General features: G+C 42.9%; 1 protein-coding gene across 1 annotated transcript in view; it reads right to left on the bottom strand.

The window, feature by feature from the left end:
- The window catches only part of LOC126176342 (UDP-glucosyltransferase 2-like), a 58,179-nt gene that overhangs the window by 17,789 nt on the left and 22,190 nt on the right, over positions 1-18,200 (bottom strand). Inside the window, exon 2 of the mRNA XM_049923493.1 lies at positions 10,463-10,922. Coding sequence (XP_049779450.1) covers positions 10,463-10,922 — 460 coding nt within the window. The remainder of the gene's footprint in view (positions 1-10,462; positions 10,923-18,200) is intronic.

Here is an 18,200-nt window from a genome sequence, read left to right as displayed (position 1 = left end):
ACTTGAGGACAATATTATGGAAATGGAAGAGGATGTAGATGAAGACGAAATGGGAGATAAGATACTGCGTGAAGAGTTTGACAGAGCACTGAAAGACCTGAGTCGAAACAAGGCCCCGGGAGTAGACAACATTCCATTTGAACTACTGATGGCCTCGGGAGAGCCAGTCATGACAAAACTCTACCATCTGGTGAGCACGATGTATGAGACAGGCGAAATACCCTTAGACTTCAAGAAGAATATAATAATTCCAATCCCAAAGAAAGCAGGTGTTGACAGATGTGAAAATTACCGAACTATCAGTTTAATAACTCACAGCTGCAAAACACTAACGCGAATTCCTTACAGACGAATGGAAAAACTGGTAGAAGCCGACCTCGGGGAAGATCAGTTTGGATTCCGTAGAAATGTTGGAACACGTGAGGCAATACTGACCTTACGACTTATCTTAGAAGAAAGATTAAGAAAAGGCAAACCTACGTTTCTAGCATTTGTAGACTTAGAGAAAGCTTTTGACAATGTTAACTGGAATACTCTCTTTCACATTCTGAAGGTGGCAGGGGTAAAATACAGGGAGCGATAGGCTATTTACAGTTTGTACAGAAACCAGATGGCAATTATAAGAGTCGAGGGGCATGAAAGGGAAGCAGTGGTTGGGAAAGGAGTAAGAGAGGGTTGTAGCCTCTTCCCGATGTTATTCAATCTGTATATTGAGCAAGCAGTAAAGGAAACAAAAGAAAAATTCGGAGTAGGTATTAAAATTCATGGAGAAGAAGTAAAAACTTTGAGGTTCGCCGATGACATTGTGATTCTGTCGGAGACGGCAAGGGACTTGGAGGAGCAGTTGAACGGAATGGACAGTGTCTTGAAAGGAGGATATGGGATGAACATCAACAGGGGCAAAACGAGGATAATAGAATGTAGTCAAATTAAGTCGGGTGATGCTGAGGGAATTAGATTAGGAAATGAGACACTTAAAGTAGTAAAGGAGTTTTGCTATTTAGAGAGTAAAATAACCGATGATGGTCGAAGTAGAGAGGATATAAAATGTAGACTGGCAATGGCAAGGAAAGCGTTTCTCAAGAAGAGGAATTTGTTAACATCGAGTATAGATTTAAGTGTCAGGAAGTCGTTTCTGAAAGTATTTGTATGGAGTGTAGCCATGTATGGAAGTGAAACATGGACAATAACTAGTTTGGACAAGAAGAGAATAGAAGCTTTCGAAATGTGGTGCTACAGAAGAATGCTGAAGATTAGATGGGTAGATCACATAACTAATGAGGAGGTATTGAATAGGATTGGGGAGAAGAGAAGTTTGTGGCACAACTTGACTAGAAGAAGGGATCGGTTGGTAGGACATGTTTTGTGGCATCAAGGGATCACAAATTTAGCATTGGAGGGCAGTGTGGAGGGTAAAAATCGTAGAGGGAGACCAAGAGATGATTACACTAAGCAGATTCAGAAGGATGTAGGTTGCAGTAGATACTGGGAGATGAAGAAGCTTGCACAGGATAGAGTAGCATGGAGAGCTGCATCAAACCAGTCTCAGGACTGAAGACCACAACAACATTAATCCTACGCCTTCACACCTCACTTCGTTTGAAGAAACGTGTCAAATGTTATTTGCCAGTTCTCTTGACTATGTTTCTTCATTTACTCTCAGTGTCACCGTATGGGGAAGCGTACATGCACGATATCTGGTTGCAAATGCCAGTTCAGGCGTCCGATCTTTATATGGTCCACAGCGCAGATATAGTTCTCGTTTGTACTTACCTGCTGGGACAATTAGAGCGTCACGCAGTTTTACATGATGTAGAACGAGTTACAGACTTTTGCCACTAGTTATGTCCTTTATTATCACTTACGCCAACGAAGTTTCCCTGAGGTGCCATGTACCTTTGTATACCGACGTCACTATATATTTAGCAGTTTATTTTGTAAAAGTATCTAGTGGATATGGACCACCCTCAGATGTGGACAATTCCCTTGAAGATATTTTCTCTTGCTCCGGTTTACGATCACTGAGAGGAGCTGACTGACCATTATTTGGGTCTAGCCATTTCGTGTCAGTCGTTTAGATCCATCTGTGGTTTCTCTTGCAAATTTATTGATGGGTGATAGCTAGCACTGTATTTCTCTTCTGTAGCTTCATGCTTTCTAAATTCCCGAAGGACTGGATCAGTGGCACAATCACGATAACCGCTTCTAAGTGTGATCGGCACATGATTTTGCGCAAGGCACCAACTAGACGTATACACCGAAGCTTGCGTACCCCAGGTGCTGGCTCTAGACGAAACTATGGCCAAAATTCAGTCCAAGATAGAGTTCTACATGGCTGTTTATATACACGAATAGGCGCTACAGTCTGGAACCGCGCGACCGCTACGCTCGCAGGTTCGAATCCTGCCTCGGGCATAGATGTGTGTGACGTCCTTAGGTTAGTCATGCTTAAGCAGTTCCAAGTTCTAGGGGACTGATGACCTCAGAAGTTAAGTCTCATAACGCTCAGAGCCATTTGAACCATCTTTATATGCACGAATATATCGGTGGATACCCGCAATAACTGTGGAATTGTGATCAAAATTTCGAGTTTCCTAGTCTTACGAGTTTCTCTACTAGTATTACTTACCATGTAGAGCACGTGCTTCGGTAGCTCAGATGGTAGAGCGCTTGCCCGCGAAAGGCAAAGGTCCCGAGTTCGAGTCTCGGTCGGCCACACAGTTTTAATCTGCCAGGAAGTTTCATATCAGCGCACACTCCGCTGCAGAGTGAAAATCTCATTCTGGAAACATCCCCCAGGCTGTGGCTAAGCCATGTCTCCGCAATATCCTTTCTTTCAGGAGTGCTAGTTCTGCAAGTTTCGCAGGAGAGCTTCTGTAAAGTTTGGAAGGTAGGAGACGAGATACTGGCAAAAGTAAAGCTGTGAGTACCGGGCGTGAGTCGTGCTTCGGTAGCTCAGATGGTAGAGCGCTTGCCCGCGAAAGGCAAAGGTCCCGAGTTCGAGTCTCGGTCGGCCACACAGTTTTAATCTGCCAGGAAGTTTCATATCAGCGCACACTCCGCTGCAGAGTGAAAATCTCATTCTGGAAACATCCCCCAGGCTGTGGCTAAGCCATGTCTCCGCAATATCCTTTCTTTCAGGAGTGCTAGTTCTGCAAGTTTCGCAGGAGAGCGTCTGTAAAGTTTGGAAGGTAGGAGACGAGATACTGGCAGAAGTAAAGCTGTGAATACCGGGCGTGAGTCGTGCTTCGGTAGCTCAGATGGTAGAGCGCTTGCCCGCGAAAGGCAAAGGTCCCGAGTTCGAGTCTCGGTCGGGCACACAGTTTTAATCTGCCAGGAAGTTTCATATCAGCGCACACTCCGCTGCAGAGTGAAAATCTCATTCTATTGCCTCACTTGTTCGAGCATTTCTACGGACTCCAAACTGATCTTTCCCGAGGTCGGCTTCTACCAGTTTTTCCATTCATCTGTAAGGAATTCGTGTTAGTATTTTGCAGCCGTGACTTACTAAACTGATAGTTCGTTAGTTTTCGCATCTGTCAACACCTCCTTCCTTTGGGATTTGAATTATTATATTCTTCTTGAAGTCTGAGGGTATTTCGCCTGTCTCATACATCTTGCTCACCAGATGGTAGAGTTTTGTCAGGAATGACTCTCCCAAGGCCGTCGGTAGTTCTAATGGAATGTTGTCTACTCCTGAGGCCTTGTTTCGACTCAGGTCTTTCAGTGCTCTATCAAACTCTTCACGTAGTACCGTATCTCCCATTTCATCTTCATCTACAACGTCTTCCATTTCCATAATATTGTCCTCAAGTACATCGCCCTTGTAGAGACCATCTATATACTCCTTCCACTTTTCTGCTTTACCTTCTTTGCTTAGAACTGGGTTTCCATCTGAGCTCTTGATTTTCATACAAGTGGTTCTCTTTTCTCCAAAGGTCTCTTTAATTTTCCTGTATGCAGTATCTATCTTACCCCTAGTGAGATAAGCCTCTACATCCTCACATTTGTCCTGTAGCCATTCCTGCTTAGCCATTTTGCACTTCCTGTCTATCTCATTTTCTGGAGTTTGTATTCCTTTTTGCCTGCTTCATTTACCGCATTTTTATATTTTCTCCTTTCATCAATTAAATTTAATATTTCTTCTGTTACCCAAGGATTTCTACTAGCCCTCGTCTTTTTACCTACTTGATCCACTGCTGCCTTCACTATTTCGTATCTCAAAGCAACCCATTCTTCTTCTATTGTATTTCTTTCCCGCATTCCTGTCAATCGGTTCCTAATGCTCTCCCTGAAACTGTCTGCAACCTCTGGTTCTGTTAGTTTATCCAAGTCCCATCTCCTTAAATGTACACCTTTTTGCAGTTTCTTTAGTTTTAATCTACAGTTCATAACTAATAGATTGTGGTCAGTGTCCACATCTGCTTCTGGAAATGTCTTACAATTTAAATCCAGGTTGCTAAATCTCTGTCTTACCATTACATAATCTATCTGAAACCTTCCAGTATATCCAAGCCTCTTCCACGTATACAACCTTTTTTCATGGTTCTTGAACCAAGTGTTAGCTATGATTAAATTATGCTCGGTACAAAATTCTACCAGGCGGCTTCCTCTTTCATTCCTTACCTCCATTCCATATTCACCTACTACGTTACCTTCTCTTCCTTTTGCTACTATCGAGTTCCAGTCACCCATGACTATTAAATTTTCGTCCCCCTTCACTATCTGAGTAATTTCTTTTATCTCATCATACGTTTCATCAATATCTTCGTCATCTGCGGAGCTAGTTGGCATATAAACTTGTACTACTGTGGTAGGCGTGGGCTTCGTATTTATCTTGGTCACAATAATTCGTTCACTATGCTGTTTGTAGTAATTTACCCGCATCCCTATTTTTTATTCATTATTAAATCTACTCCTGCATTACCCCTATTTGATTTTGTGTTTATAACCCTGTATTCACCTGACCAGAAATCTTGTTCCTCCTGCCACCGAACTTCACTAATTCCCACTACATGTAACTTTAACCTATCCATTTCCCTTTTTAAATTTTCTAACTTATTGGCTCCATTAATGGATCTGACATTCCACGCTCCGATCCGTAGAACGCCAGTTTTCTTCCTCCTGATAACGACGTCCTCCTGACTAGTCCCCGCCCGGAGATCCGAATGGGGGACTATTTTACCTCCGGAATATTTTCTCCAAGAGGACGCGATCATCATTTAACCATACAATAATGCTGCATGCCATCCGAAAAAATTACGGCTGTAGTATCCCCTTGCTTTCAGCCGTTCGCAGTGTCAGAACAGCAAGGCCATTTTGGTTAGTGTTACAAGGTCAGATCAGTCAATAATCCAGACTGTTGCCCCTGCAACTACTGAAATGGCTGCTCCTTCTCTTCAGGACTCATATATTTGTCTGGCCTCTCTACAGATACCCCTCCGTTGTGGTTGAACCTACGGTACAGCTATCTGTATCGCTGAGGCACGCAAGCCCTTCCCCCCCCCCCCCCACCAACTGGAAGGTCAATGGTTCATGGGGGGGAGGGTTATTTTTCCTACACATTCTCATTAAATTACATTTTTGTAAATTTAGAACTAGCTACCATTCATTACACCAACTAGAAATTTTGTCTGTCATCTTGTTTCCCCCTACAGTCACTCAGCTTCAACACCTTATCGTACACCACAGCATCACCAGCAAATACCCACAGACTTCTGCCCACCCTGTCCGCCAAATCATTTATGTGTGTAGAGGACAACAGCGGTCCTATCACACTTCCCTGCGACACTTCTGACGATACCCTTGTCTCTGATGAACGCTCGCTGTTGAGAACAACGTACTGTGTTCTATTACTTGAGCCACTCACATACCTGGAAAGCCATTCCATATTCTAGTGCCTTCGTAAAGAGTCTGCACTGGGGCACCGATTCAAATGCTTTTCGGAAATCTAAAACATGGAGTATGTCTGTTGTCCTTCATACCTGGTTCGCTGTATATCATGTGAGAAAAGGGCAAACTGCCATTTATCTCACCAAATAGAAATCCTGTGCAAGTCATCCTGTACATTCTGTTCCCATAACTCCCAGCAGCAACCTTACACCTGAGCCATTCCTGTTTCGAGATCGCGTATGCAATTTTCTAGAGCTGAACGCTGTTTTAAGATACCCCATCCCTCGGAATGTACGCTTCATGGTCTGACTCTTGTTTGTGTAGCGAATAAGTCATGAATGAAGTTCAGGATAAAATCAGTGTATCTATAAGTGTACCTCTTAAATACAAGTACACAATGCAACGATTACTACTCTGAAAAATGTAATAAGTGAACATGATTTAACATTGTCGGGGATTAAGATAGGTTCGATGAATAAATTATATGAATTACTTTATACAGTATGCATCTGGATTCCCTGTATTGTGGTAATCTTCTGCAGAAAATTTTACAAAGTCAACTTCATTAATTATGACAGAGAATTGTAGCTTACGGAACTGTATCGAGGATACGGCAGGCTATATTGCATTGGAATGTGTTCACAATGGGCCTCTACTTGCTTAGTGAATGGAATACAAACTACAAGCTATGTCAGTAACAGACGAAAATATAGGCCATAGGTGATCGTACCGTTTGAAATCAGGTGAACTGAAAGGGTTAAAATGGCTTGCGAAATTTTAATATCCGCAAATGCGGGCCACATATTTGTGGATAAGGATAAGGCACTTGAGGATGCCATCCAGATGCGTATCTCATGCACCTTACCCGCGCCGACTTCTGCTTCTGCGCAAAGGCCTACCTCACCAAGAGGAGCCTTGCAGGTGACTGCTGCTATTGCGACAATCGTACTTATTTTCGTCCCCTTTTCATAATACTTTCTGTAACTGTACATCTTGCCTGCCCCACACCCCCCACTTCCTTTAACAGCGCAACGAAGGTAGCCCTGGATGCACCTGACTCGATCCTGCTTCCAGACGCCAAAGAAGCAGTCAACTATAAATCGATTAGGTGAAGCTTATCACGAAAAATCAGGTGAACCGGAAGCGTCGTACCACAATCGGAACATCGGAAAAAGCCCAAACTTGACTCATTAACTGAAATGCATTCTGCATTTTAATTTTGCAAACAAACATGAAAACGAATTCTAAACACTGAAATCTGAAGGAAATTGTGCATTTGTATCCAGTACAAGGTTTCACACGTGACACAGTATCAATTAAATTTTTTACTTTCATTAAGTTCCGACGGATCGCTTACCGTAGCCTTCAAAATGGCGTCTGTAACGGAGAGAATTGTCATTGAGTTTGTTTTGGCGGAAAACCAGAGCATTGCAGATTTCATAGGCGCTTACAAAATTTCTAAGAAGACCTAGCAGTGAAGAAAAGCACAGTGGGTCGCAGGTCGAGGCGTCTGCCATCATCGCAACAAGGTCGCATAATTCTGTCCAGTCTCTCGCTTGCCAGCCAGCCGCACACAGCTGTGACCCCTGCTGTGTAGGAACGTGCGGACACTCTCACTCGAGGTGATCGACGGATCAGTATCGAGCACCTCGATGCTCAACTGGGCGTTTCTTCTGGTACTGGCATACTTGTCCACCGAGAGGAGTTCACGTAACTTGATTGGACTGTTCTTCCACACACACCCTATAGCCCCGATCTCGCACCTTCCGACTGCCAACTGTTTGGCCGAATGAAGGATGCACTCCACGGGAAGCAGTGCGTCGATGATGGGTAGGCATTTGATGCGACAAAACATTGGCTCCGACAAAAACCAGTAGAGTGGTACCATGCGATGCAGGCGTAAAGGCCCAACTCAGTAAGGTGGCGTAAGGCTGTCACATTGAACGGAGATTATGTTGAAAAATCTGTTTTTTTTAGCCAAAAGAGTGGGGAGTAATATGTGTGTGGGAATCCTGAATAAGACTAACTTGCTTTCAGAAAAAAAGTGTTGCGTTGCCTATTGTACGTCCCTCGTACATATTACTATCAAGAAAGCCGCTGTGACGTTGAGACGAGTGAAAGAGATAAATACTAGCAATGAGGAACAACAGCGGAACATAATTCCCTATTAACTAGTATGTAGGCCGTACCAACTCGATATGTCATGTCAGGGTGACAGGTGGTGGTCTTCCGATCCCATGAATCACGTAGATTCTTTACGTCTCGCAAATAGCAAACATCACACTCTATGTCCAGTTTCTCATTACTCTCATCGGTGCACGAAAACTTAGAGCCAGTCTCTCGTTAACAAGGTGCCTACCCAGAGGTCTACCGTGGTGGGCAACGACTACGCTCCAGGACACCAACAAAAGCGAAGCTGAGTGACCATGCTGGATCCTGCTTAAAAACGCAGATCCAGCAAGAAAACACCAGACTGCCAAGACAGACAACATTTTTTATTACCACCCTAAACGGCCGTTCCTGCAGTGAACTATATCCGACTTACAAGCGAGCACTGAGAAACTCTCCAGGACTCTTATGATTCCAGTGGTTACCGCTACCTTGGTTAGCAGTAATAATTACAGTTTCAACGGCGTTTCATTAAAATTAGCCTGGCACGAGATCACTCCTCTACAAAGGAAATTATGATCTGTAATTTCCTCCTCTCGTTTCAGAGACACGCAGAAAATCGTGAGGTTTCTTATCTTATTTTATAGCTTAATTCCCTAATACAATAAATGTACTATCACAGGCCTTTGTGCTAAGTATAAACTGGATTATTGTTCCATGTTTCACGATGTGCTATGTAGTTTGAGTTTCACTTCGAACATTACTGTTGATTAAGACTGGGTCGTCTTCTTCGCTCCTTACCATGGTAAGTGCTTCATGGTATGTGACTTTCCACAATGGCTATTGGAATGCAAGTTTCTCTCTTTTCCCAGAACTGCATGGCTGATCATAAGTTTTACGAGTTTCACAGAGTATGAAAAGCAGTTCAGTTACATGCTGGTAAATCTTTCGGGTTGTATGGTCGCTGTCCAAGGTTTTTTTCCGTTCCTAATGTTTTATGGACCACGAACTGAAACCCGGAAGATTTATCAGCAACTGAGGACCTGGTCGTGAAAGCCTTCATTTTATGAATTACCCCTTTCACTGAGGAGACATGGCTTTGCTGTTTTCTTGGGAAACAGAGGATCTTGGAGTGGTATTTAATCAAAATTGGTTCTGACCATACTGCAGGACACGAAATGGACAAGAAGCATGATCTTAGCACATTCGATGGCGGCCGAAACAACAAGCCAAGACTCATGGGCATTCTGTCTCTAAATTCGTACAAGCGATGAGTTTCCCAACAGGCAAAGAATTTGTGAACAGTATCTCAATTGGAGTATGGTTAACATCTGTATGTCCTGGGGCTATTTTGCCTGTTTAGGGATCTTGGAGCAATTAAACTGGAGCATCGTCATCTCTTACACTCCTTCACTCTTGGATGACCTTTCTGCATACGTTGAAGTGTCTCACATCTCCTGCACCAGATGAGTGTTCCACAGAAGATATCTATCGATGTATCTACAGTAGGTCAGCTTAAGTTTTGAGGCGGGCCATCCGAGTGTTTTTAGCATTTTTTTTTTACTCTGCAGTAGCACCCTCTTTAGCTATGGTAAAGAAGGATGACTTGCAATAAAGAGTTTCTCCCAAAAGCATACCAAAGTAATAGGTTGCTGATATCATCCAAGAATCAGCCAATAATCCGCTATTTCCACATTCTGCAGCTATCGTACAGCTGTGTCGGCTCTCTGATTCATCTATTGGGCACTGTTCCACAACTACAATAACAGTCAGTGAGGCGTCGGTATCTGGTGCGATGCTTTCATTCCTCCTTCCACAAAAAATATATTTTTGGATTACAGACACGTTGTATTCTTAAATGCTACAGAAATCACTTTACCTTATTCAACACAGACGTAATTTGCTGTTTTTTCTGTCTTCGCTTATCAATTCTTATAGGGGTATTTCTTCATCATTGACTGTAATAACACAGATTTTAATAGTATGTTGTAAATATTGACAGCGTTATCACGTCACTGCTGTCATACATATTCCGTCTAACTCATTTAGACAAAATGCATATGACATCATTTAATCATTGCTGTGTTGGTATGTAAAGAGCTGCATGCTGAGATTTGAAATTTTCTCGTTTGCGACCGTAATAATGCGTTTTCACAATTACAACTGATTGTAAGGTACAGTGTTTATTTAGTAGTGCGTATAAACAAGATTCAGATGTGTAAATACTAAAAAATAATCACGTCATTTACAAGTAACTTCTCTGTGGACAGTTAATTGCAGGCGACGACATTGTTCAACAGACAACAGGCTTGACGATAAAGTTACATAAATAAACACGGAAATCGGGAATCGTTGTTTACATTTCTTTCTATAGTTCTTCATTCTAAGCATACAGTCCCGATAAGAACAAGCTGCTAACATTACTGTGTTTCCCTATGATAGAATAAGAGAGAGAACTTACCTTTGGCAGCGGTTTTCTCTCTTGAACGATGTGCATTCCTGTGACCTGTACCACATTTGGCAGCAATGGCTGTGGGTAATCTATACTAAAATGATTGGCAGCTATTACTAGACTGATGTTGCTTATCATTTCTTCGAGATCAGGTACGTGTTTGCCGTAGTGCTTCTCTATAAGTCTGCTGTGTGCAGGAAGCACATGGTTGTAGAAGTGGCTTAGCAAGTTCAGAATGTCGTAACTGTTGCGCATTCTGTCCCAGAAGCTCATGTGAGATGTGAGCACCGAATGTGAATCTGGTATATAGGACGGATTGTACGGATTTCCAATCAGGCTGTTAAGAGTGGGGGTCATCCCCACCGAGAGGAATCCGACGACAGGTGGCGAACCCAGTTCGTGGATAAAGCCAAAATAGCACCAGAAGAATAACGTCTCGAGGACGACCAAGTCAAATTTGTCCTTCGATCTGAAACACAAAATATTTTAGTGATACGTTGTCTTGTTTAAAATTGAAAAGATGATCGATAAACACCCTCACAAAATACATTTAGTAATTTGCATCCCCGTGACTGAATACGGTTACTTATATTATTAATGTAACTAAACATGTACGGGCAGAAAATACAGATGTGTCGGTCATCGTAACATGCATAAGGGGCGACAGAAATGTTTTCGTTTGCTGTAGCGCATACGCAACCTAGCCCGACTCCGATGCGGGCGTACAAGCACCGACACATGTGAGCAAGGTACTGGATTCATAGTCGCGTCTTTCCGATGCTCGTGCTGTAAATGAGGCAAGTGTGAGCTATAGCGACGTTATTACGAATAGCGTCCAAACACGACAAAGGTGCTATTAGTCTTTTCTTGGCTGCCGAAGGTCAAAAACGACAGACATCCATCGGAGAGCCAGGAGTGTGTATTGGGCAGCATATTAGTCGAAAACCACAGTTGATGAATTGTGCACCAGGTTCCGTGCTGGTCGCGCTTCGACAAAAGACGCCGGTCGATCTGAGGGGCCAGCATAATCCATTACGAACAGGTGGGAGACACTCCAGCACCCACCCTGTAGTCCTGATCTCTCCCCATGCGGTTACTACGCCTCCGCCCCAATGAAAGAAGCCTTGAAGAGATTCCTGTTGGACGACTATGTACAGCAGGCAGTTACGGACTCCTTCACGCAGCAGGACACAGTGTTTTATCAAACGGGTATCTTCAACTGCCTCGTCGATGGCATGATTCTCTCAATGCTCACAGCGATTATACCTGACTGGCATACCGATTCTGGGCGATAGGCCTTCGAATGGTAACTGTTTGATTGCTAGTTATAGAAGTCTTTCAGTTTTTGAAAGTTGATTTCTATACTTAGCTAAGAGAATTGCATACGCTGTTCTTAACGGGACGAAATGAATAGCTGTAAAAGTGAGTTCTGGAGTATTACAGAGGACTGTTATAGATTGTTATATGATTGTTACTGGTAATATATAAACGATCTAGTGGATAACGTCTGCGTCCGCATAAGGCTGTTCTTATGTGTAGGAAGAATGGGACACCAGAAGATCGTGGCGAAATGCAGGTAGATTTGCAGAGGATCGGTGATTAGTGTAGAGCCTGGCAGCTGAGCCGGCAAGAAATAACACCGCACTGCACGCTACTGGCGGAAAATATCTGAAACCAATAAGGGCCGTAGAATATGTAGGAGTAGCCACCAGTTGTGACCTAAGTGAAAGAAAGACAAGCGAAAGTATGAGGTTAATTGGAAGTAGCTTCATAATGACACATCATTCGTCCACTAAAGAAGTGCCCGCAAAACACTCGTTATATCAATATATCGGTTTACAGCGATATTTCAGAAAACATTTGTTCTTAGGAGGATCGGATAAAATATTACTTCCTCCCACCTAAGTCTGGCGGTACGACAGAGGAGGAACAGAAGTTAGTACTCTTAAAGAGGGGGGGGGGGGGGGCGGAGGAGAAAGTATAACTTTAGTCGCTCTACCCTGGCCCCATTCGCAAGTGGAAAAAGAATGAGAGGGAATGGCAGAGCGTACCCGATTACTGGCAGGGGTGGTTACGAGAAAACCCAAAGAGATTCTGGTTGTATGTAAAGTACAGTCAATACCGTCACCGCGTGATAGCGATGGAAATGTTGCCGATGATGGTGTCACTAAAGCGGAGTTACTAAATACAGTTTTCCGTAATTCCTTCACGAAAGAAGACGAAGTAAATATTCCAGAATTCAAACCAGAACAGCTGTTAGCATGAGTGACATTAAAGTAGATATCTTAGGTGTTGCGAAACTACTCAAATCACTCTAGAAAGGCAAGTCTTCCGGCCCAGATGGTATACCAATCATGCTCCTTTCAGAGTATGCAGACACAACAGCGCTTTTCTTAGCAATTATATACAACCGCTTACTTGACGAAAGGTCTGTTCCTAAAGACTGGAAAGCAGCACAGGTCACACCAATATTCACGCGCCATTCTAGAGTGCAATGATAGAGAAGTAGTACGAAAATGGTTCCATGAACACGCTAACAGGCACTTAAGTGTGGATTGCAGAGTAACCATGTAGATGTAGATGTAGAATGTACGGTCGCATGAAGACCAGGCTCCTAACGCCACGTTTCACTGCCGATAGGGGAGACCATCGTGGTCGTACTGCATCTGTAACAGCAGTTTCAGCAGAATTTGGTACCATAGTGACACAAAGAACTGTTACTAATTGGTTACTCCATGGACAGCTCCGGTCCAGGCGCCCAGTAGCATGCGTTTCACCGACCCCAAACAGCCACCAACTTCAGTGATGTCAAGCGAGAGCTCATTGGAGTACGGAGTGGAGATCTTGTGCGTTTTCTGATGAAAGCTGGTTCTGCCTCGGTGCCAGTGATGACTGTGTTATGGTTAGAAAGAGGCAAGTAGAGGGCCTACAAGCAACCTGTCTGCGTGCTAGACTCACTGGACCTCACTTGGAGATATGGCCTCGCATGCGATTTCGTATAACAGCAGAAGCACTCTTGTGGTTTCCCCGAGCGCCCTGACTATAAATCAGCACTTAATCTGGTGATTAGACATGTTGTAGCGCCATTCCTGAACAGTCTGCCTGGGAATGTTTTCTAACGGTGTAACGCTGTCCCACATACACCTGTTGTAACTCAACATCTCTACGGAGTGTTGGTATGTCGCCTTGGCCTGCTCGATCACCATATCTGTATCCAATCGAGCACATATGGGGAGATCATCGGACGACTACTCCAGCGTCATACACAAACTGACATCCAACACCTGTACAACAAATGCATGCACGTCTGTATGTTTGGAATCAACATTCTAGCGGATACACCGGTTATTAATGTACTAGTATTGCACATTTGCAATGGCTAATCTCGTGCTTGCATTAACCTGTGAGCTTGCAATGTCAATCGGTTAAATGTGTTATCTACAGAAATGTGTTTCTGAAATTTTATTGCTGTCCATTAAGGACTTTTTGGTGTTGTGAATTTTTCCCGTCAGTGTACATTTGCACTGTGACAAATTTCATTGCCAACGTTGTGGTTAGGGGACTTAAACTGCATTGCCAACATTGTGGTAAGTAGGGGCATAAATATGACGCGCTTTTTTAGATTTTGTGAGATCGTAAAAAGTAATGCGACTGATGAGTAGTCATTTGACATAAAATGTCACGAAGAATAACATATAGTTCTGTAGTAAACGTTTAACTGCTGTTTCTAAACGTTTGTATTGTATTAATGTCCTGTGTTCTGCTACGTTTATCTTCTTGTTTGTATATTTGTAGTTTGTGTAGAAAAATACTGGAAACGAATACTGTTAAGCTTTGGACACAATTTTAGAAGGGAGTTCTACGAGGGTCCGGATACGTTGGTGGATAGCAAACGAAGAATGAGTAGGTCAAAGGAGTCGAAGTACTTTGCACCGACAGTTCACTGCAGCTCTTTTCGAACAGGGTTTCTGATACAAATTATGAAATCGGTAAACAACAGTTACGAATGAATAGGAATTATAGATAACAATTTTTGATTAGAATGTATCGTAAGGTCTCTCACATGGTATTTCAATAGTGCAGCTAATTAATGCAATGTTTTCAACCTATTTTGTGTTTCCATGTTGTCGATGTGAACCCACTGTCCTCTAACTTGTCTCAATCATTATTACCTGTGGTTAATCGAAAGTATCACCTGTAGACGTATGTCATCCAACGCTTATCCAATAGTCGAGCTGTATCGAACAGTGGTAACTCCAATGTGGCAATGAAATCGTATTTTCGTTGGTCATCGTTTGAACTTGATCGAAGTCATGATTCTCGATTCTTCCAACAGATAACTTCACATAGTTTATGTTGTTGTTGCGATCTTCAGTTGAGAGACTGGTTTGATGCAGCTCTCCATGCTACTCTATCCTGTGCAAGCTTCTTCATCTCCCAGTACCTACTGCAACCTACATCCTTCTGAATCTGCTTAGTGTATTCATCTCTTGACCTCCCTCTGCGATTTTTACCCTCCACACTGCCCTCCAATACTAAATTGGTGATCCCTTGATGCCTCAGAACATGTCCTACCAACCGATCCCTTCTTCTAGTCAAGTTGTGCCACAAACTTCTTTTCTCCCCAATCCTACTCAATACGTTCTCATTAGTTATATGATCTACCCATCTAATCTTCAGCATTCTTCTGTAGCACCACATTTCGAAAGCTTCTATTCTCTTCTTGTCCAAACGATTTATCGTCCACGTTTCACTTCCATACAGGGCTACACTCCACACAAATACTTCAGAAACGACTTACTGACACTTAAATCTATACTCGATGTTAAATTTCTCTTTTTCAGAAACGCTTTCCTTGCCATTGCCAGTCTACATTTTATATCCTCTCTACTTCGACCATCATCAGTTATTTTGCTCCCCAAATAGCAAAACTCATTTACTACTTTAAGTGTCTCATTTCCTAATCTAATCCCCTCACCATCACCCTACTTAATTCGACTACATTCCATTATCCTGGTTTTGCTTTTGTTGATGTTCATCTTATATCCTCCTTTCAAGACACTGTCCATTCCGTTCAATTGCTCTTCCAAGGCCTTTGTTGTCTCTGACAGAATTATAATGTCATCGGCGAACCTCAAAGTTTTTATTTCATCTCCATGGATTTTAATACCTACTCCGAATTTTTCTTTTGTTTCCTTTATTGATTTTTCAATATACAGATTGAATAACATCGGGGATAGGGTACAGCCCCGTCTCAGTTCCTTCCCAACCACTGCTTCCCTTTCATGCCCCTCGACTCTTATAACTGGCATCTGGTTTCTGTACAAAATGTAAATAGCCTTTCACTCCCTGTGTTTTGCCACTGCCACCTTCAGAATTTGAAAGAGAGTATTCCAGTGAACCTTTTTAAAAGCTTTCTGTAAGTATACAAATTCTAGAAAAGTAGGTTTCCCTTTTCTTAATCTATTTTCTAAGATAAGTCGTAGGGTCGGTATTGCCTCACGTGTTCCAACATTTCTACGGAATTCAAACTGATCTTCCCCGAGGTCGGCTTCTACCAGTTTTTCCATTTGTCTGTAAAGAATTCGAGTTAGTATTTTGCAGCATAGGCTTATTAAACTGATAGTTTATGTAAGCGGCAGTTTACTGACCAGAGAAGGTATTAACGACTAAAATGGCTAACAGTCCGGTGCAAATCACCTCAAATAACTCAAATTTCTCTTCTGATTGTCAGTTACATTACAGATGCCTTCTTTCCAAAGTTGCGTGACTAAAAAATTAACGTGTATTTTCGTAGTATCAAAGATGCAGTTTGTTTGAATGTAGTAGAGTTAGAATCTGTGTGACTAATGCCGCGCAAATTGCGCATACAATATTGATCTAACATTTGAGAATGAGAGCATTTATGACTTCCAGCGAGCTTAACATATAATTTCAAACCTATAAAAACGTTTTCTCGCTGACACCATCTAAAAACTAATGCAAGGAAAATAGTTTATTTATTCCAATCTGGGCGTTGATCACTGCACTCTAGCCAAACACACAAAGCCCGAGATTAGATGACGTCGATACGACATCAGAAATTAATTGTATTTGGTAAAAGGTATTAAGTGTCTTTAGATATCTACCGTATGACGATGAGCTTGCAGTGGTTCGATAGCTTACAAGATGGGCAAATGAATATTGAAATACGTTACAAACTGGTCGGTTTCATGATGTAAGAGAATGTCAGACCTCAACTTCAATTGGGCATTAAAATAAATCCAATGGTGGAAGGTGAAAATTTGTGCTGGACCGGGACTCCAATCCGAATTTCCCGCTTGTCGCGAGTGGTCCCCTTTACTGCTTCTGCTATCTGCTCACGCTTTCATCCAACCCGAGTTCTCAACTAGTCGCACATTATGCAGGTAGTGTCCAGTGTCCATTATCCTCGTAGCTCGAATCTTCACCTGATACCCATAGGAGTTCGGACGTAGTGCGAATCGGTACGGAAGGCTTCATTATTCACCGTCAAGGCGCGTATATATTATTTACAAGTGTGGCATCTGTTTTTCTGGCATGTCCGAAAGAGCAGGCACTATATCTTGTTTAAGCGCCTTATATATACATGATGTAAGATAAATTCAGACCTCAGTCCCAATCGGGCACGGAAATAAATCCAATGGTGACAAGTGAAAATTTGTGACAAACCGGAACTTGAAGCTTGATTTCCCACTTTATGCAAGCGATCACCTTAACCGGTTTAGCTACCCAAGCACACTTTCCAGCCTCATACAGAATATAAAATGTATACAGTATATGCGCCTTGACGGCGAATAATGGTACCTTTAGTGCAGACGCACACTAGGTCTGAACTCTTGCGGGGATCAGGTGAAATTGCGAGCAGTGATGATAACGGGCAGAAAGCGTGCCCCGACAGCTGAGGCGGTTAAGGCGACTGCTCGCTTAAAGCGGCGAATGAGACTTTGTGTAGCGATGCGGCACAACGTTTCACTAGTCGCCTCTGGATTTTTTTCAATGTCCGATTCTGGCTGGGGTCTTAAGACAAATAAGCGATTACAATTTCAGATAAATTGGATAATTTATTCAAGAGAAAGACCTTAACAAACTGAGCAAGTCAATAACGCGTTGGTCCTCCTCTGATTCCTATCTGAATGTCATTGATTAACAGAGTTTTTGGATGTTCTCCAGATGGATATCGTGCTAAATTTTGTCCGTTTCTCGGGTTGGATCGTAAAAATCCCGAGATGATTGGAGGGCCCTGTCCATAATTCTCCAGACGTTCTCAACGGTGACCCTGCTGGCCAAGACAGAATATGGCAAGCGCGAAGATAAGCAGTAGAAACTCTCGACGAGTGCAGGTGGGCACTATATTGCTGAAATATAGTACGAGGATGGCTTGCAAAGAAAGGCAACAAAACGGGGCGTAGAATATCCTTGAGTTTCCGGTGTGCAGTAGGGATATCGCAGATGATATATAAGGGGTTCTGCAACGAAAACAAATGCCACCCAGAGCATCACTCCTCGTTGTCGGGCCATATCGCGGTTGACAGTCAGTTAGGTATCCCACTGGTGTCTGGGGCGTTTCCAGACGCATTTTTGCTGTTGATCATGGCACAGTTCGAAGCAGGAATCATTACTCAAGACAATTCTACTCCAGTCAAAGATAATCTAGGCCGAAAGCGTGTGTCGAGACGCCTCAGACTGTCGTCCACCATACGGCCCAACAAGGAGTGATGGTCTAGGG

Source organism: Schistocerca cancellata, chromosome 3 (genome assembly GCF_023864275.1).
Source record: "Schistocerca cancellata isolate TAMUIC-IGC-003103 chromosome 3, iqSchCanc2.1, whole genome shotgun sequence".
Classification (NCBI taxonomy): Eukaryota; Metazoa; Arthropoda; class Insecta; order Orthoptera; family Acrididae; genus Schistocerca; species Schistocerca cancellata.
The sequence above is the reverse complement of the archived record's forward strand: the minus strand, read 5'-3'. Positions and strand labels throughout refer to the sequence as shown.